The sequence below is a fragment of the Oncorhynchus mykiss genome, chromosome 1, assembly GCF_013265735.2.
Source record: "Oncorhynchus mykiss isolate Arlee chromosome 1, USDA_OmykA_1.1, whole genome shotgun sequence".
NCBI lineage: Eukaryota > Metazoa > Chordata > Actinopteri > Salmoniformes > Salmonidae > Oncorhynchus > Oncorhynchus mykiss.
The window spans coordinates 49,838,925-49,860,246 of NC_048565.1; the positions used below are offsets into that span (position 1 = coordinate 49,838,925).

The 21,322-nt window shown below is 42.0% G+C and overlaps 1 protein-coding gene and 1 long non-coding RNA gene across 2 annotated transcripts in view; one reads left to right on the forward strand and one right to left on the reverse strand.

The window, feature by feature from the left end:
* The first annotated feature begins 8,695 nt into the window (after nucleotides 1-8,695).
* Nucleotides 8,696-10,055, forward strand: LOC118964840. Its single transcript, XR_005052020.1, has 2 exons — nucleotides 8,696-8,812; nucleotides 9,037-10,055. It is a non-coding gene; the product is annotated as an uncharacterized LOC118964840 (long non-coding RNA).
* The window catches only part of LOC110524413 (eukaryotic translation initiation factor 4 gamma 2), a 28,115-nt gene continuing 16,246 nt past the window's right edge, over nucleotides 9,454-21,322 (reverse strand). The window contains exons 14-21 of the mRNA XM_036979394.1: nucleotides 15,289-15,417; nucleotides 14,957-15,061; nucleotides 14,622-14,837; nucleotides 14,230-14,488; nucleotides 13,759-13,963; nucleotides 12,813-13,039; nucleotides 12,491-12,612; nucleotides 9,454-10,821 (exon numbers count right to left, since the gene is read on the reverse strand). Coding sequence (XP_036835289.1) covers nucleotides 10,756-10,821; nucleotides 12,491-12,612; nucleotides 12,813-13,039; nucleotides 13,759-13,963; nucleotides 14,230-14,488; nucleotides 14,622-14,837; nucleotides 14,957-15,061; nucleotides 15,289-15,417 — 1,329 coding nt within the window. The 3' untranslated portion in view covers nucleotides 9,454-10,755. The remainder of the gene's footprint in view (nucleotides 10,822-12,490; nucleotides 12,613-12,812; nucleotides 13,040-13,758; nucleotides 13,964-14,229; nucleotides 14,489-14,621; nucleotides 14,838-14,956; nucleotides 15,062-15,288; nucleotides 15,418-21,322) is intronic.

The window sequence follows — 21,322 nt, forward strand, 5'->3', positions numbered from 1 at the left end:
TAAAAGGTAAACAAGAAACGCGAGCTCTCGGGATTGCGCATGAAAAAGCTCTGTGGCACTTTAGGGTCCAGTCATTCAGACTGGTCTTACTCCCTCATTTTTCAGAATAAGCCTGAAACAATTTCTAAAGACGGTTGACATCTAGTGGAAGTCATAGGAACTGCAATTTGAGTCCTAAGTCAATGGATACTGTAATGGCATTGAATAGAAAACTACAAAAAGAATAAGATCCTACTTCCTGGATGGATTTTTCTCAGGTTTTCGCCTGCCAAATCAGTTCTGTTATACTCAGACATTATTCTAACAGTTTTGGAAACCTTAGAGTGTTTTCTATCCAAATCTACCAATTATATGCATATCCTACCTTCTGGGCCTGAGTAGCAGGCAGTTTACTTTGGGCACGCTTTTCATCCGGAGGTGAAAATAGTGCCCCCTACCCTAGAGAAGTTAAATTAACAAGAATTTAAGCTTTATGCCAATATCAGATATGTCTATGTCCTGGGAAATTGTCTTACTTACTTACGACCTCATGCTAATCGCATTAGCCTACATTAGCTCAACCGTCACGTGGAAGGGACACCGACCCGAAGACGTTTTAAGCCCCCCCACACACACACACACACACACACACAAAGCAATACATTTCAAAGACACTCCTCTCTCCGTCATACTGAGCACCACCTAACCCAAACCCTTACCCTACCCCTTACCCTGAATCAGGTTTGAATCATAACTCCAGTCGCACCCCTTGCCTTAAACCGGGTTCATATCCAAACCCCAACCCTACCCTGCCCATACACTAATACATCCCTTCCTTGAGCCCATCCTTCTCTTGTTTTGTCTGATGTTGTTTTGATTCCTGTTTTTTGGGGGTTTAATTTCTACAATTGTAAAGTAAAAACTTTGGGTTCGTGCTATATAAGTCCCATGTATTATTGTGTAGATCTGAAAGACTTGGATAGGTTTAATCAATATAGTAGTAGCCACAATTCGTCAACTATCCAGTCCTCTCAGATGTTGGGATTAGAGGCTAGGTAATGTTTTGGGACAGGTCATATTTGTCTTCTAGCTAGTCTCTCGTCCCTGACTCCTAACCCTGGTGCAGTTTGATCTCGTGTTCACAGCAAAGGGAGACCGGAGCAGTCTGCTTCCTTTAACTTTTTATGGCTGGGGGGCAGTATTGAGTAGCTTGGATGAATAAGTTGCCCAAAGTAAACCGCCTGCTCCTGTGTGTAATCAAGTCTCCGTATAAATGCACCTGCACTGTGATAGTCTCAGAGGTCCGTTAAAAGCGCAGAGAGCATTATGAAGAACAAGGAACACACCAGGCAGGTCCGAGATACTGTTGTGAAGAAGTTTAAAGCCGGATTTGGATACAAAAAGATTTCCCAAGCTTTAAACATCCCAAGGAGCACTGTGCAAGCGATAATATTGAAATGGAAGGAGTATCAGACCACTGCAAATCTACCAAGACCTGGCCGTCCCTCTAAACTTTCAGCTCATACAAGGAGAAGACTGATCAGAGATGCAGCCAAGAGGCCCATGATCACTCTGGATGAACTGCAGAGATCTACAGCTGAGGTGGGAGACTCTGTCCATAGGACAACAATCAGTCGTATATTGCACAAATCTGGCCTTTATGGAAGAGTGGCAAGAAGAAAGCCATTTTTTAAAGATATCCATAAAAAGTGTCGTTTAAAGTTTGCCACAAGCCACCTGGGAGACACACCAAACATGTGGAAGAAGGTGCTCTGGTCAGGTGAAACCAAAATTGAACTTTTTGGCAACAATGCAAAACGTTATGTTTGGCGTAAAAGCAACACAGCTGAACACACCATCCCCACTGTCAAACATGGTGGTGGCAGCATCATGGTTTGGGCCTGCTTTTCTTCAGCAGGGACAGGGAAGATGGTTAAAATTGATGGGAAGATGGATGGAGCCAAATACAGGACCATTCTGGAAGAAAACCTGATGGAGTCTGCAAAAGACCTGAGACTGGGACGGAGATTTGTCTTCCAACAAGACAATGATCCAAAACATAAAGCAAAATCTACAATGGAATGGTTCAAAAATAAACATATCCAGGTGTTAGAATGGCCAAGTCAAAGTCCAGACCTGAATCCAATCGAGAATCTGTAGAAAGAACTGAAAACTGCTGTTCACAAATGCTCTCCATCCAACCTCACTGAGCTCAAGCTGTTTTGCAAGGAGGAATGGGAAAAAATGTCTGTCTCTCGATGTGCAAAACTGATAGAGACATACCCCAAGCGACTTACAGCTGTAATCGCAGCAAAAGGTGGCGCTACAAAGTATTAACTTAAGGGGGCTGAATAATTTTGCACGCCCAATTTTTCAGTTTTTGATTTGTTAAAAAAGTTTGAAATATCCAATAAATGTCGCTCCACTTCATGATTGTGTCCCACTTGTTGTTGATTCTTCACAAAAAAATACAGTTTTATATCTTTATGTTTGAAGCCTGAAATGTGGCAAAAGGTCGCAAAGTTCAAGGGGGTTGAATACTTTCGCAAGGCACTGTATGAATATTATTGGTATTAGATAGTTGAAATCAAAACAGGAAGTGAGAAATCTGATCTTTGTATGTATTCACCAGAGTCCCCAATGAAATCCCCTGGAGATGATGTTGCACTGCCTAGGGGTTCCACTAGATGTCAACCAATAATATACATTTTAATGAGACTTCTATGGTGTTGTGGGAGTGAATGAGAGCAGAATGTATCAGGTGTCCATCAAGCAGCCATTTTCTGATCACGCTTATTCCTCATGGTGCCCACTTGCGTTCCAGTGCTCATGAAGACAATAAGGAATACTCCATGTGGAACTTTATTGAAGCTATATGTTAAAAACATCCTAATGATTGATTCTGTACTTAGTTTGAAATGTTTCTTCGACCTGTAATATAACTTTTGGAAGTTTCTGTCCGATGTAACGCTGGCCAGAATGAGCGTTTGGATATGTATAACAAACACGCTAACAAAATAAGGTATTTGGACATAAATAACAGATATTATTGAACAAAACAAACATTTATTGTGGACCTGCGATTCCTGGAGTGCTTTCTGATGTAGATCATCAAAAGTAAGGGAATATTTATCATGTAATTTGTTGTTTATGTTGACGCCATCGTTGCGGCTATTGTGATTTTTTTACTTCTGAGCGCCGTCTCAGATTATTGCATGGCTGGCTTATTCCGTAAAAAAAATTGAAATCAGACACAGCGGTTACATTAAGGAGAGGTATAGCTATAATTCCATGTGTATAACTTGTATTATCATCTACATTTATGATGAGTATTTCTGTTGAATGATGTGGCTATGCAAAATCACTGGATGTTTTTGGAACTAGTGAATGTAACGCGCCAATGTAAACTCATATTTTGATAAATATGAACTTTATCAAACAAAACATACATGTATTGTGTAACATGAAGTCCTATTAGTGTCATCTGATGAAGATCATCAAAGGTTAGTGATTAATTTTATCTCTATTTGTGCTTTTTGAAACTCCTCTCTTTGTCTCGAAAAAAAAAATGGCTGTGTTTTTCAGTGGCTATGTGGTGACCAAACATAATCATTTGTGGTGCTTTTGCTGTAAAGCATATTTGAAATTGGACACTGTGATGGAATTTACAACGAGAATAGCTTTAATATGGTATGAGATACATGTACGTTTGAGGAATTTAAATTTTTGATGTTTTCAAAATGGCGCCCTACACTTTGACTGGCTGTTGTCATATCGCTCCTGTTAACGGGAAAGCCATAATAAGTTTGAACTACTATATAAAAAAAGCTTTTTTAATTTAAATCAGTATTTTGCACTGATTAAATGTTTTATTTGTCTGTTCATATTTTATTCATAATTATGATGGGACAAAAACAAGATGTTTGAAGTCAGCCTTTGGATGTACTTGGGTTGCTGCAAGTCATCTCTCTGTCTGAATACTGCAAGCATAGGTTTAAAAAAAAAATTAAGAGAATTTCTTAGCAATTAATAGTTGTATGAAGAGAATGGCTTTACAATGTTGGAGTGTATAAGGACTCTCCCGACAAGGTTGTTAAAAATATAAATATATTTTGAACCTTTTGTATCTATTTTTCAAACATTTATTTTAGTATTGTTTCAGATGAAAAAAATGCCTTTATTATATATGTTAATGTTGTACTTTAATGATTTACATGTGAAATTATCATTACACTATTTGTGAGAAAATGAAAGAATTGTATTTCATGTAAAGGTTTACCCAGTCATTAACCACGCCCATGTTAGCACAGACATTATGACCAAAGGAGAGAATGCCCTTGTTCCCCAATTGTTTATAAAAAGGACTCCTAACTAAATTTACATCAGACCAGCGTGACTGACAGCGTGAGATTAAATGGTTAGAAACTCTCAAACTTTCAACAGAGAAGAAGAACATCTCCACAAGACCAGAAAATGTGGAGACCCTGAAACTCTCTCGAAGAAGACTGCACAGGCACATTCAGCCTGCAGCTGTTTATGCACTGTTAGCCTAGGAAACTCAACCGAAGACAAGAGACAAATAACAATATCCTCTCACCTCTATAGGTATCTCTAGGGTATCTATTATAAACAAACAGAGCGAAGGACAAGGACCGCTGAACACCACGTGGTACACCTCTGGAAGATCCGTTCTGAAAGATACTCCGAGACCAACCTACTACAACTACAAAGGATACATCTGGTGGACAACCAGAGACTTTTACTCTCCACAGACTGATCTGGGGATTTCACCAGAGAGCGACGACAAAGACATACAAGCGTAAATATGTACTTTGCATTTCCAAATCCGAATGAGCGGTTGTTAGGGTGCTAAATATCCACATTTACAATGGTTGAATTCCTCTGTCTCTCCTCCTACCGCTCTTTCGTTCCCCACCCCCTTTCATTGTGTAACCAAGCCGTCATATCGGGTTAGTCCACTAGGGACTTTTCATTGCATCATGTTAGTAACCAATGTATAATCTATCCTGTGTGTGTTTATGTAATTCTGTGTGATTATTTAGTTAATTAGTAAATAAATAATTAAGGCAATTTTTGTATCGCTGATTCATCATGGAGACTAGGGTTGGTGCAGATTTGAAGTCAACGACATTCAGAATGAGACTGAGGTAATAATGATAAATAATGGTTGACTTGAAAACGACATATTTATATCGGTAGAGTTAATTCGGTAAACGGTAACTCACTAAACAAACTTTTTCCGTGGTGCCCCAAGATTGCTAATGAGTTAATTGTTACATGATTAATTTAATCATCGTAATAATTAAACATAGTTAATTGATTTGATGAAATAATCATCATCACATTAATGGTACTAATGTCACGACAACACCTATGTAATCCTCCTAGATTAGAGCACAGGGTTTAGATGCTAGTGGTTGATTTGGGACTGGGCTGTAGGCTAAAATAGAATCAGTCTAAATTCAGCCATCACTCAGAGCTTAGGTTAACCAGGGAAGACTAACACTGACATAGTTCTCTCACCTATTAATAGACACCAATACATAAAACATCTGTGTGAATTCACTTACCTATATAGTACATAACAAATATGACTGAAGCAGTGATATGGGTGTGTGTGGACTATGGCCGCTTCATGAGTTATGACAACTGGAATGATGATGAAAATGTGGTTGAACCATTGACACTGTGTTGATAATCGTCAATATTTGATGGTGATATTAGTGCTGGGGCCTTTCAGGGGAGTGCAAAATGTCACAAAATGTTCACATAGAAATGTATTGTGTAGCACAGATATGTGTAGAACAGATATGGGAATATCTGTCATGTAGAATAGGCTATTGTGTTGGCTCAATTCACTACATTTCTACATGCAGTTTTCAGAAAGTTTCTTTTTTTTAAACTAGGCAAGTCAGTTAAGAACAAATTCTTATTTACAATGACGGCCTAGGAACAGTCAGTTAACTGCCTTGTTCAGGGTCAGAACAACAGATCTTTACCTTGTCAGCTCGGGGATTCGATCTTGCAACCTTGCGGTTACTAGTCCAACGCTCTAACCACTACCTCCCGTCCCTGCCCCTGCTGCCTGGAGGCATGTCCATGTGCTTTGGTACAATGGATCCTAACAATACCAAAGTTGCAAGACAGAGAGGAAGAGGACGACAACAACAAAGACAAGTAATCTCAGATGAAATTTGTTCCACCCTAGTTTATCATGTGCCCAAACATGGGAGGACTATGAGAGAAGTTGGACAGCTAGTGCAACCCAACCTAAGCCGTTACACGGTTGCATCCATTGTCTGTACTTTCAGAAGGGAAAACAGGTCATTTGCCTTGTTGTTACTGTGGTACATGTAATATTGTAGTGCATATAGACTGAATCTCCACTTTGTTCTCAGTGTAGTTTTTACCACGGTAATGGATGACCATAATTTTTGCAGAACTGAGAGGCAGCTGAGCAGGAGACTGCCCTGGTGAATATGGGGATTGCCAATAATGCCATCCGTTTGAGGGAATTTCAAACCCAAATAGTTGAAGACCAGGTAGTCTTCCAAGGAATTGACAGCATCAGCATTTCCACCATTGACCGGATCGATCAGAAGAACCACATAAGGACAAAGCAGCTGTACCGTGTGCCTTTTGAAAGGAATGCAAACGATTCCAATATGTTCAGGTAATATGTGCTGTACTGTACAGAATTCTTACAGTATGTAGAGTATGGCCCATCTCTCCAGCATATCAATAAGGTACTGTATAGTAATGTGTTACAGTAACTTCAGTACACAATCTTTCATTCCAGTACAGTATTAAACTAAAATGTGTGGTTTTTTTTTATTACTTTTGTAGAGAATCTTTGAGCTGGATGCCATGGCTGACCCACAGGAGTACATCTTCATCGACGAGGCAGGGTTCAACCTAACAAAAAGGCACAAAAGGGGGCGCAAAATCATTGGTCATGATATCATACCGTGCCATCATACAAGTTCCTTGCCAAAAGGGAGGCAACATCACCCTATGTGCTGCAATCGTGGCGTCCTCCCAACGCCATGTCAAAGTGGGTCCATACAACACGGCACAACTCCTTCAATTTCTAGATCATCTGCACAATAACATTCTTCAACAGGAAGGGGAGCCAGGGCAACCAGAGCCCAATATGTTGTCATTTGGGATAACGTGAGTTTTCATCGGGCTGCTCTGGTTCGCTCCTGGTTCAATGACCACCCCAGGTTCACTATTATTATTTTTTGCCAGCATATTCCCCATTTCTGAATCCGTTTGAGGAATTTTTCTCAGCATAGTGGTGAAGAGTGTATGACCGCAACCCCTACGCACAGCAAAACCTCCTGGAGGCAATGGTGTCTGTGAAGTCTCTCCAGGGTTTTCTAAGTCACACAAGGGCATTTTCCCCATGCTGCCTAGCAAGAGCAAACAATGTGTGACGTTGATGAGATATTATGGCCTGACCATGATGAGAATGCAGATGTTGAGTAACCTGTACATTTGCTGCATTTGGAAATAAAGCTTTTAGAAATTGGGTATTGTACTGTGCATGGACTCTTACTTACATGTTCTGTCAGTGTGACATTTCAAAGGTCAGGTTTTTGACCAAAACAGCACATACAATAGTATTCCCTTATCCAGTAATGTAAGAGGTACTTATTACAGTACTGTTTTGAATTTCTCTCACCAGGGTGTTCCTGAAAGTGTTATCTGGATAGTTAGTGCTGTGATTTTAACACGTTCCAAATTATTTCTCTGAAAACCTATTCTAAACATTTTGGTAGCAGTGTTTTGAATTAATCCCTCCAGTGCGTAACAAACAGTCATGTAGTCTATGTTTTTGACAGCTTGTGTGTATTGTCGGAGGGAAAAGTTTGAATTGGGACCCAGAAGTTAGATGTTTAAATCGTTGGGTGTGAGTTTTTACAATTGTGTGTGAATGAGTTGTTCCAGGAATTGCGTCTAAGCAATTGAGAAACTATAATATGGACACAACCTTACATGCCATTCCAGGGTTTAAGGCTCAGCTATACTCGTTAGACCACACAGTTTGTGAATGAGACTATCCACTGTGATGTCTTTCCTTAGGAAGATGAGTTCCAGACCCAGGGCATTGGTGGCGGAGGAACAGAGGGCAGCCAGATGAAGCAGGAAGCTGACCTGGAGAAGCGCACAACTAAGTGTCTCAACTGGAGGGAGAAACAGGCGCTGCCAGACATCTTCAGCGCTAAGGAGGACCTCAAGTCTCAGAAGCAGAACAAAGCAGTGGGCCAGACTCTGACCCCTTCTGCAGCACCCAACGTATCAGCAATCATCCTACTTTTCTCAGGTAGCTGAGATGTGATCAGAATGACAGACAATAGCGCCATCTAGCTGTTGACCAAGCTAATGGTTGTCAGGCCATGGGTAAATTCCTCACTTACTAGTTATTCATTTGATTTGAGTTGACTTACTTCTCCCCAGTGTCGAGCTAATATGAGGAGCTTTTTCCCTGTGCATGAAGGAGTGACTAGAGGGTGAAGATTCTGAAAAACCAAGAACCCAGGAACATAATGGTGAGAAGGTTTAAACTACCATTTGACAGGATCAAATCAAATTTTATTGGTCACATGCAGATGTTATTGCGAGTGGAGCAAAATGCTTGTGGACATTAGCGAGTAGTATACTCAGAAGTGGTGGGTGGTGTGTGCGCCTTCGAAGTCTGACCAGAAGACCATTGTTTTGTGTCAGCCTCTGGAATCAGCTCAAATGCCCTGGGAAGTTCGGACAAAGGACCCGCTTCGGGAAAGCCGTATTCCTGGTCGTAGTGCTGGTAAGTTGACGCCGCTCTGATATCTAATAGTTCTTCCTGGCTGTATGTAATAACACTTAAGATTTTCTGGGCTAACAATGTAAGAAATAATACATAAAAACAAAATACTGCAAAGTTTCCTAAGGACTAAAAGCGAGGCAGCTCTGTCGGTGCCATTTTGAACATCACTAGGTCAAGTGATGAGGTTTGTACAAAGGTTATTCTACCCCACTCCCCTCTCTCAGGAAGGGGACCCTGTCTTAATCTCCACACGAGAGCCTGGGTTCGAGGATGCTGACAGGAGCTCATCCAGGTAACCAAGCGCATAATCAAATTTGGCACTCGTAAGATGCCTTGACCATTTTTTCCATTCCTTTAAATATTTTTCTTTCTCCTGGCATGGGGGGGGGGCATCCACAGAGAAGCAGGAAAGACTGCATTACACACGTCGTTCAACACTGACTAGTTACAACCCACTTCAGAATAGCCTCTTGATCTAATGATATATTGCAACAATGTTTTGTTTGTTATCCTTTTCTTTTTATAAAGGGAAAAATGTGAAGTCAACTTTCATCATGCAAAATAAAGCCAAAATTAATCATAATCAGCATGAGAAAATGTAACATTTGAATTAAAATAGTGCAAAGGACAACAAAAATGTGTCAGTGCTCAAGTATTGGACTTTATTGACGGTTAAGCAATATCAGTGCACAATACTCATCACTTGAATACAACATGATCAAAATCCATTGCTTTCTACATACACATGGTTTGTGAGCACATTGGCTAATCTTGTTGGGCAAAGTGAAGATTTTATTTCATGACTTCATTAAGATTTAAGTTCAGTATGGTAAGCCTTTATGCGCTATACAACTTTCTCACAAGCTTTTTTTTATTCGCCAATTAAAAGACAGTATAAAATTCACTTAAACATATCGGTATAAACTCAATATGCTGGGGAAAATATATTCCTGTACCCCCACCTTTGACAAACTTTACAGGCAAAAGGGGGAGGTAAGAAGTTATCCAATTAATTTTAAAAAAGGTGACTTTTGTTACGTTCTTAGACGTTCACACTAGTAAACCAGATCGAGCTTCATTGGAAGTCCAATACAGGGGTTGTATTGTGTTAGTAGGCCAGGATATTTATATCAACATTTCTGCATTGGGCTGGGCTTTCTTGTATAGGCATTTCTCTAAAAACAAAAAGGATATTCTGTATCCCAACATGAAACACAAAGCCCATCTAAGAGGTAAAAACAAAGGCAACTTTTGAAACGTTACGGCAGCACACCAATGATTAACTTACAGTTTATGTAACAATTAAAGAATGAGTATTGCAACCACTACAGCCTTGCGTGGGAAGAATAGAATTTCCATAAACAAAATGCAACATGCTCCTTTATCAGCAACAGGGCATTCGAAGAGATCTTTGGTTTAAAACAAAGATTTTAGGCAAGATTCAGTTGACTAAGACCATGGACTTACTCTCTAGATTGGACATATTTTGCATGCCCTTTAGGGAAAAGACCCTAAACAGGTGTCAAATAAACATTTTCTTTAAAGGGGATAACAAATCATATCAAATAGTGTTAATGCAATACTTGTCAGTCAGTTATTGTGGCAAAACTAACTCCGTGGTTACAGTAGGAGCAAAACAAGAAAATTACAGATGTGGTTTGAGACAGTCCATAGGCTACATTAAATTCATAATGCAGAAACGGGACAGGGACCCAAAACAAATCAACCATTAAAATAAAGGTGAAAGGCTTCAGTGCCTATACAGAGCTCGATGGTTATCTACTATGCCATGATAACATGCTTGGCTAATTATTGCAGGACATAAGCAGTCTCTAGCAGTGGTTAGTTAAAGGGGAGATTAGGGTGGTAATAGATAGATAGCTGTACTGTATGTCAAGGTATGTTTCTCTACTCTATGGTGCCTGACAGTTCTGGTTTGTTTCTCAGTCAGCCTCTTCTTCTGACTCCTCTTCCTCAGCTGTTTCCAGCCAGGTTAGCCACTGGTTGACCTAACAGGGGAGAGAGGTAGAGGGTTAGCAACTGGTTGACCTAACAGGGGAGAGAGGTAGAGGGTTAGCAACTGGTTGACCTAACAGGGGAGAGAGTGTTATACAGGGTCATGTTAAATAGGGCAGAATGTTAAGCAGAAATATGTGTTGTTATTGAACAAGTTCGGGTAGGAGGCTACCTCCCTGTTTCACTCAGTTTCCAAATGCTTTCCACATACTGAGCGTAACCCTGTTGTGGTTGCAAGCACAATTGTCATGATTTACTCACAAAAGAATAAAGGACTGGGTACACATGTTTAAGTGTATAATCGACTACAGCTCAGCATTTAACACCATAGTACCCTCAACTCGTCGTCAAGCTCGAGACCCTGGGTCTCGACCCCGCCCTGTGCAACTGGCTACTGGACTTCCTGACGGGCTGCCCTCAGGTGGTGAGAGTAGGTAACAACATCTCCACCCCGCTGATCCTCAAAACTGGGGCCCCACAAGGGTGCGTTCTGAGCCCTCTCCTGTACTCCCTGTTCAACCACGACTGCGTGGCCATGCACGCCTCCAACTCAATCATCAAGTTTGCGGACAGCAAAGGTAGCACCCCCCCTATCTACATCGACGGGACAGTAGTGGAGAGGGTAGTAAGTGTTAAGTTCCTCGGCGTACACATCACGGACAAACTGAATTGGTCTACCCACACAGACAGCGTTGTGAAGAAGGTGCAGCAGTGCCTCTTCAACCTCAGGAGGCTGAAGAAATTCGGCTTGTCACCAAAAGCACTCACAAACTTCTACAGATGCACAATCGAGAGCATCCTGTCGGACTGTATCACCGCCTGGTACGGCAACTGCTCCGCCCAAAACCGTAAGGCTCTCCAGAGGGTAGTGAGGTCTGCACAACGCATCACCGGGGGCAAACTACCTGCCCTCCAGGATACCTACACCACCCAATGTTACAGGAAGGCCATAAAGATCATCAAGGACATCAGCCACTGCCTGTTCACCCTGCTATCATTCAGAAGGCGATGTCAGTACAGGTGCATCAAATCAGGGCCCGAGAGACTGAAAAACAGCTTCTATCTCAAGGCCATCAGACTGTTAAACAGCCACCACTAACATTGAGTGGCAGCTGCCAACATACTGACTCAACTCCAGCCACTTTAATAATGGGAATTGATGTAAAAAAATGTATCACTAGCCACTTTAAACAATGCCACTTAATATAATGTTTACATACCCTACATTACTCATCTCATATGTATATGTATATACTGTACTCTATATAATCTACTGCATCTTTCCATCTTTATGTGATACATGTATCACTAGCCACTTTAAACTATGCCACTTTTATGTTTACATACCCTACATTACTCATCTCATATGGATATACTGTACTCGATACCATCTACTGCATCTTGCCTATGCCGTTCTGTACCATCACTCATTCATATATCTTTATGTACATATTCTTTATCCCTTTACACTTGTGTATAAGGTAGTAGTTGTGGAATTGTTAGGTTAGATTACTCGTTGGTTATTACTGTATTGTCGGAACTAGAAGCGCAAGCATTTCGCTACACTCGCATTAACATATGCTAACCATGTGTATGTGACAAATAAAATGTGATTTATAAGCTACCAGTTGGTCAACTGACAGATTTCTCAACAAAAAATACCTGGAATAAAGCTTTTCCCTTTCCAGGGAATTCTTGGGTAATATCTTCTTTCCATGCAAGGAAGGCTTCTTCTTCAATGATCTCCATATCGTAGAAGTGGACATAGTAGCGCAGCAGCATACCTGAAATAAACACACACAACACGCAGCAGCAGAGACGCAGTTGCAATGAAGTCGACAGAAGAATATCCTACTCGCATGTCCAAAAACGATCAAATAAATTCAAATCTTGATCACTGACAACTAAAGCAAAAGTTAATAGGTTTCCACCAAAATATTAGTTTCAATGACAGCCTGGCAAGTGGAGTGGGGCAGTAAATTACCTCTGGGAAAGTGGCTGGCATGGCAGTGCACCTGCAGGGCGTACAGGGCTGAGACCTGCAGCTGGGGTTGGTCGTGTAGGAACTTCTGCATGACGGGTTTGAAGGCCAGCAGCAGCTGCTTCTCTTGGTCCAGCTGCTCTTTGGAGGGCCCCACCGCCTGCTCCTCTCCACCACTGCCCTCCTCCTCCTCCACACAACACAGCTCCCCTGAGATGTACTGCAAGAAACTGGGAGGAGAGGGGAAGCAACAGTAAGAGCATGGTAAAATGGATACACTAATGAATGCTCCCAAAAGTGTATTTTACACATCCCATTAGTTTGTGTCTTTACCCACCACAGTGTGCATGAAATATTGTGCAAAAATAGACTGAAAGGGCAATTCTGTATTGTGACAAGTACAGTTTAGACTCCACTGTCATATTGGTCTCAAGCCTTGAATGAATACCTTTATTCAACCATAAGCAGTCTAAATAAGATTTCAAACGTAGTCTCCGGGCCTCCGGAGTGGCGCAACGGTCTCAGGCACTGCATCGCTACAGATCCATGGACGACCCCGGGCTGTGAAGCAGCCGACCGAGACCGGGAGACCCATGAGGCGGCGCACAATTGGCCCAGCGTCGTCTGGGTTAGGGAAGGGTTTGGCCAGCAGTAATGTTCTTGTCCCATAGCGCTCTAGCGACTCGTGGCGGAAGGGCGATTGCACACTGATTTCGGCTCACCAGCTGTACGGTGTTTCCTCCGACACATTGGTACGGCTGGCTTACAGTTTAAGCAAGCAGAGTGTCAAGAAGCATTGCTCTCGACCTTCGCCTCTCCCAAAACCGTATGGGAGTTGCAGCAATGGGACAAGACTAAATACCAACTGGATATCACAAAATTGGAGAAAAAGGAGTGACAATTTTTTTAAAACAAAAAGTAGTCTCCATCATGGAGGTTCAGTACCTACCTGGTCATGAGGATGTTGACAAAACCCTTGTCGGTGTGGAGCTTGGGGGAGATGTTGTCTTTGATCCACTTGTAGATGGCCTGCGGTGAGGGGTCTGCCTTGATCTGCAGCAGCAGGTCCTTCTCAAGCTTCAACAGGGGGAACAGGAAGCTCAGGCCTTTACCCTCCAGGATCTCCAACATGCGGTCCTTGTTCTGGTCAATCTCTGGAGGACCAGAACGGACAGACAGGTCAGATTAGCCATAGCATCACTGTCATGGAAGATGAATGTGCTGCAGTCTCTGCTGATACTGTTCAGATATTGTAATCATTAGTCTCTTTCGTTGGTCATCCGTGATATCAAGTGCCTTTAGTCTAATGATTATGAGATGTCATCACATGACAAATTTAAAATCACAGTGAAATCCTTCCATTTCAGTCACTAAAGCACCTTTAGAGGGAGTATGTGGAGAGAGAGGGTTGTCAACCTACCGGGTAGCATCTTTTGCATGTTGACCTTGCTCTGTTGGAAGAGGTCAGTGAGCCACTCCTTGTCCGTGAGCTTGGCAGTCTGCTGCAGACAGAGCAGGAAGAGGGGGAAGTGGGTTCCATTCTCCAGAGGGTGGGCCAGCTCAGACACGCTCACCAGCTCAGATATGAGGGCCAGGGCTGCAAACTGGGCTAGGTAGGATTTCACAAGCGGCACGTCCACCTCGATCTTAGGGCACTGGTCAAGCACATTGAGGAAAGCCTTGGAAGCGAGGATGTAGGGAGAGAGACAAAGTTAGGACAAAGACATTAGTGAGATGAAAACAAAGCTTTACCAAGCGCATCAAAAGTATTTGACATGAATGTCAAAAATATTGCGTGGAAGAGACACATACCTGCATGAAGTTATCCCCGGTAACGAGGCCTTCTGTGCGTAGCGTGTGTATGAGGGTGCTGGCATGCTCCTTATCCTCATCTGACCGGTCCAGCGATACCACAATGATCTTACTCAGCATCTCCGGCAGGAAGTGCTTGGGAGCCTTCATCTCTCTGACACCGTTCACAGCATCATCAATGTTTTTGCTGTTCAGGTATTCCGTTACAACAGTCTCCTAAAGGGGGAGAGTGAAAAGTGAACCTTGTTTAGTGTTGCACGGTGCCAATAATATACATTGTGATAAAGAGTCGTGATACCAGAATTCAGTCACATCGGTACTAAATTGTTGCCTACTGTCATTTTCAGCAGCTCCTCCCTAGCCGGCGGTGGTTTCTTGCTGGTCTTATGAGGTTTCTCATGAATGTGAGGAGGGTTGCTTTTGAGGCCGAGCTGTGGAGACTGGGGGAGAAGTGGGAAGACTAGGTGAACTACATTGGAACAACAAACATGGCAAGCCCTCAAAAGCCCAGTTGGATTCAGAGTTGGGGTCAATTCCAATTTCGTCATTGAACAGCAACGGGAAGAATTTGAATGTCAGTTTTCTTCCAGAATTGAAAATGAATCGACCCCAACCCTGGTTGGGGGTTTTAAAAGGTGAAGTGGGGTGTGCTCTGCTGATCCCTTACCTGTCCCAATGGAGGGGTGTTGGTGCGGGGGGGCTGGGCACTGGGGGGGATCATGGTGGGGATTTGGGGCTGCAGCTTGGGAACCTGGTTCTTATTCAGGAGGAACGACTGAGCTGGTCTCAGGCTGATCTACAACACGAGGGGGGGTAGCAGAATGGTTAGCATGTTAGAATGGAAACACGTGAACATTTTAATAACAATGTGATACTATGTCAAGTATCACGATACCGTGAAGTATCATCACACCACAGGATTTGCCCCGGCCACCCCTCCCCAGGATGCCTGTTCTTCTCTATACGTTCTGCACATGTGCTGCACAAAAACAGTGTCCATGATATTCACACCTCTACTCAATACAAGACATTGAATTTAACTTCATGCTTTTTACTTTATAATAGAAAAGGCAGGACTTGACATTAACTCTTTTTTTTGCCACTTGTCCCTTGGACAAGTAGGACAGATTTTTTTAGTTGTCCAAAAGATCAAGAGACTTCTAACACCATTTTAACGTCATTGTATGATGCAAGGAACCACTTTACAAAATTAAATGCATCACTATATTTTTTTACCATAGAGAATCAGACAAAAATGTAGCATATAAAATAGTGCAACATTACAATTACAACCAAATACTTATGGCTTAATAAAATGAATTCCCTCCAGGGCTCGAAATTAAGGGCGTCCGGTCGTCTGTGACCATAAAAACAAAGCAAATATGTCCACGGTTCAAAACAGAATCTGGAACAGTTCTGGGACCACTGCACATAAAAACATTTTAAAAAGCAAGTGAGGCTGATGCAACAAATCAAACCCTTTAGCTTAAACCGTTCATAAAGTTATATTTCTAAATATTATAAACTCAACAATGCGCTGTGTGTGAGAATGTCCCAAAATGCAATTAGCAGGAAAACACTTCCCAAAAGTGCACAGCACGCCGAGCGGTTATGTGACAGATGAAAATATTTCATAGAAATAAAGTGGAGATCTAAAGATGGGTCAACTAGCATGGGTTACTACTGCAATATGACTATGATTATGCCGTGGGCTGCTGGACAATAAAAGGAACATTGATTCGAAAAACAGTAGAACGTGAGAAATTCTGGTTTCAATGGCATATTTGTTAACTCGAAATGACACAATGACAAGGTTCCAGTTGAACAAAGTTTACTATACGAACACACTACAAGGTAGCTATTCCACTCATGGCTAGGTCCATCAACAACAAGACTCAGGCGTACTCTTGACTGAGTGATAGCCCCGTAATAACAGAAATATAGGGATACTTAAAACATTAACTTAACAATCTCCCCCTTTTCTTTAAAGACAAATAAAACATAATTAAATGTCTAAGTATTATTCAAGATCCCCATTACAAATGGGTTGTGTGACAGTTTTTAAATTTGTATTACTCAAGCTGCCACTTTCCATTACTGAGAGCCTGTAGGAGCACAAGACCAGATGCTCCTTTTTTAGTCAGACAGTCAGCAAGCTGTTCCTTTGTGGTCGACCACAGAATCCGCTGGATTCTCTGGGCTTGAATAAGTTCCTTGATGCTGTTAAGCTCAAGACAAAGTATTTTCTCTGTGACAGACTTGGTTGACTTCCCAGCATCAACTAATGAGTAGTTGTCAGTGACACAAACTACAGGTAGAAAGTGCCGTTTTGTCTCACCAGTGGTTAGCTCTGAGAACAGAATTGCATGAAAGATAGCATTGTCAATTCCATCTGCAAGAGCAAGGGTTTCTCCAGCAAGTGTGCTTCGGACAACCCTTCTGATCCTTTTTGACTGCCAACAGATAGGTGAGAATCTTCCTCCTTCACCTATTAACACGATTAGATGTCCACCGTGTGCCTCCATCTGTAAGGTTCCCTAGCGAAGCATCACTGAAGACAACTAGTTTCAAAGAGTCATCTTTTCCAACATGCTGAAACTTCAGTCACTTGTTGTGATTTCAGTTTACGAACAACTTTGTTCGCCTCATGAATGGTTTGTACAGTGGCGTGTTTTGTGTTAGATGCCAAGTTGCAACCATCAAACATTACATCAGGTCTACTCGGTCTAGCAACCCATAAAAGGTGTCCTATCTTTGACCTCAATTGATCAGCTTCAATTTCACAGAGGGGAATTCCTTTGTACGGCTTTTGAAGAATCCAGGTGAATGGGTTGAAGATTCTTGATATAGCTCTCCTGTTGCATCAGTATTTTTCCATCAACTGTAATAAACTCTATTCCAACATAACAAAAATGATCATGCCTCTCACGGCCGATGTAGAAAACAGCTTTGAGGTGTGGAATCACAGTTGAAGCAAAGGTCTGTGAGCCACCCCAGATGAAGTCATCAACATGACAGGCAAGTACTCCAGTCACATTGCAGTCTTGATCAAGCCAATAGAAGACTGCAGGATCCACTTGTGACATTTTTCCACCTGTATTCAGCATTGCTGCCTTGACTTTGTTGTACCAGTAGTGATGCATCTGCCAGTCCATACACACACTTTTTTGGTTTCCACAGTGTTCCTTCGCTTTTAGCTTCAGGTGGAGGTCGGATGTGAATGTCCCTTGACAGCTCTGTTCCCTACAAAAATGCAGATTTGATGTCTATGGAATTAAGTTTCAATTTTTTCTGGCAGATCACTGACATCAGCAATCTGAGTGACTGAGGCGCATGTCGGTGAGTCTTTTGGGAGTTCTTTAGCAGCCAGCTCCTCAAAACCTCTAGCCACTAGACGTGCTTTAGGCACTATTCCAGTTAAGGATTATTTTAGGGTACACACCCACCTTGTTGAGACACATTTTTGGCCAAGTCTTTGATTTCCTCAAACACTTCATTTTTCCTCCAATTACTGCACTCATCTAGCTTAGCTGAGTCAAATGACACATCCTTTGTTTCAAGTACATCATCATTTTGAATGTCATTGTTTTTCTAGATTTTCCATTGGTTCAATTCTGATATGATCTACAAGTGACAGGTCTAGACAGCTATTTCAGAGTACTACAAGTTGTACCAGTTCTGGTGTTTTCCTTTGGCTTTTCCTGCTCGTCCAATGACGGTTTCTGTATGTGGAACACCACTTTCTCTGTCCATGTATTTAAGTTTGTCCAGTTTTCAGATTGGAACAACCATGTTCTCTTAATACATGTGGTTGTTGTTGAATGTTTTCCTCATTTGAACACTCAACAGTATTACAGGGGCATGGTTGTAGGTCTCTGTTCCATTTCCTGTGTCAGTTTCAGTGTCCATATCATTGGATGCGACATCTGGTAGGTTTGTGTCTGTGTCTGTCATTTTCATTAGGAGACTGATTCTCAGCAACAGCCCCTCTATCTTGTTGATCATTTACTTTCCGCAATCTTGAGTGATGCACCCTGACAATGATGCCTCCGTACCTCAAAAAATATCACACCATCTTGACCAATGACTACTCCCAGTCCTTTCCACTCTTGACAGTCAACTCGTTTGTAGTACACTTTGTTTCCAGTTTCGTACTTCTCATCATCATTATTCCCTGAACTGCTGAGTAACTTCTGAAGTCTGTCAACTGTAGCATGTCCAAACTGTTTGTGAAGCTTGAACAATACTTTGTGTTTTTCTTTTGTTCATGTTCTCTGTGACTTTCAGAATCTCCATGTGCTCTGTCAGTCAGAATCTCATTTTTGCATGGACTCTGTGTGATGTCTGTGTCTAAAATGTTTACACAATAGTGGCCTGAGGTAGTAAGTTCAAGAGTCACTGGTTGTTTAAACATCACTACCTTGTCATTTTTATATCTAGTACAGCCTCTGCCTTCTTGAGGGTAGCTTTGCTACTCTCAAGGATCTGTAGGCTCCACCTCTGTTTCAATGTGACACTTTGTCTGACCAATTTTTGCTGGTGTCTTAACTCTTGGTAGAATGGACAATTCTCCCATCTCCAAAGTTGAAAGTTCTGTTGCTTGGTGTGTCAATCATATTTTGTACTTCTTTCATATTTAGTTCACTGACATAGCTATCAAGCCATTTTGCACCACACACTGTCCGTGTGCATGCAGTATCAATCACAGCAGATCCTAAGGATTCAACTATAAAAATCTCAGTGTCAGAAGCAGATTCATTTGAAAACAGTGTAATGATACACTGCTCTGTGTTTACATTTTCCTCTGTTAGTTTAACTAATTTTTATGAGGACAGCCCTTAACCCAATGGTAAGTGCTTTGACAAATAGCACATTTTGATCTTCCATATTTGTCCAGTGGATTTGTGCCGGGAAATGGCACCCTCTTCTGGTTGTCTTGAGAATGTGACTTGTTGGCGCCTTTTCTCTGCTGCTCAGTGTAATGTGCTGCGTCACTCACTTGCATTCCATCTGCTATTGGCGCGACAGACATTTTTTCACCAAAAATTATTTTAGGTGCCAACTTCATTGATGCAAAAGTCAGCACAGTACAAGCAGTCAAAGCCAACTGTTTCTCCCTACCATCCAGACAGGCAGTATCTAGCAACTTGAAAGATAACACTGCATCCGGGAGAACCATGTCGTACTTGCGCATCCTATTGTACCTCTGTTCGAAATCAATGATGTAGTCAGTCATTGCAACCGAAATATCTCTCGTAACACTGTCAAAGTTTGAATATGCCTCGTAGGCACAGTCTTTCTCTTCTTTAAGAAATATAGAATCCAGTGCTCTGATCAAAGTTCCCATACCGTCATCCTTGTTCAAATCCTCAACGGATATTTCCAGTGCTGTATCTCTCGCTCTTCCTTCGAGCGATAATACCACCGCAAGTGCTTGTTTTTTCTCGTCCAGATTAGTCCAGATTCCAAGTTCATTTTTCCAACTTTCGTACGGCCTCTTCTCGTCGAAGCGAGGTGGCACATTGGTAGCAGAGGATGGTTAATAACTACAATGTTAACTCAAATGACACAACGACAAGGTTACAGTTGAACAAAGTTTAATATACTATATGAACACACTACAAGGTAGCCATTCCACTCAAGGGTAGGTCCATCAACAACAAGACTCCCTGCGCAGGCGCACTCTTGACTGAGTGATAGCCCCGTAATAACAGAAATATAGGGATACTTAAAACAAAAACTTAACATATTACGTGTTAATAAAATAATTCCCTCAACATTTCTATAGTTATATTTTGGCTAGGCTACTTTGAAGGTAAGACATGTCTTCCGGCACTGACAGAGATGGCCGCCTCGCTTCGCGTTCCTAGGAAACTATGCAGTTTTTTGTTTTTTTACGTGTTATTTCTTACATTGGTACCCCAGGTTATCTTAGGTTTCATTACATACAGTCGAGAAGAACTACTGAACATAAGAGCAGCGTCAACTCACCACCAGTACGACCAAGAATATGACTTTCGCAAAGCGGATCCTGTGTTCTGCCTTTCACCCAGGACAACGGAATGGATCCCAGCCGGGGACCCAAAAAAGCGACTTCGTAAAAGGGGGAAACGAAGCGGTCTTCTGGTCAGACTCCGGAGACGGGCACATCGTGCACCACTCCCTAGCATACTTCTCGCCAATGTCCAGTCTCTTGACAACAAGGTTGATGAAATCCGAGCAAGGGTAGCATTCCAGAGGGACATCAGAGACTAACGTTCTTTGCTTCACGGAAACATGGCTCACTGGAGAGACGCTATCGGAGTCGGTGTAGCCAGCTGGTTTCTCCACGCATCGCGCCGACAGAAACAAACATCTTTCTGGTAAAAAGAGGGGCGGGGGCGTATGCTTCATGGTTAACGAGACGTGGTGTGGTTACAACAACATACAGGAACTCAAGTCGTTCTGTTCACCTGATTTAGAATTCCTCACAATCAAATGTCGACCGCATTATCTACCAAGGGAATTCTCTTCGATTATAATCACAGCCGTATATATTCCCCCCCAAGCAGACACATCGATGGCTCTGAACAAACTTTATTTGACTCTTTGCAAACTGGAATCCATATATCCTGAGGCTGTATTCATTGTAGCTGGGGATTTTAATAAGGCTAATCTGAAAACAAGATGCCCTAAATTGTATCAGCATATCGATTGCGCAA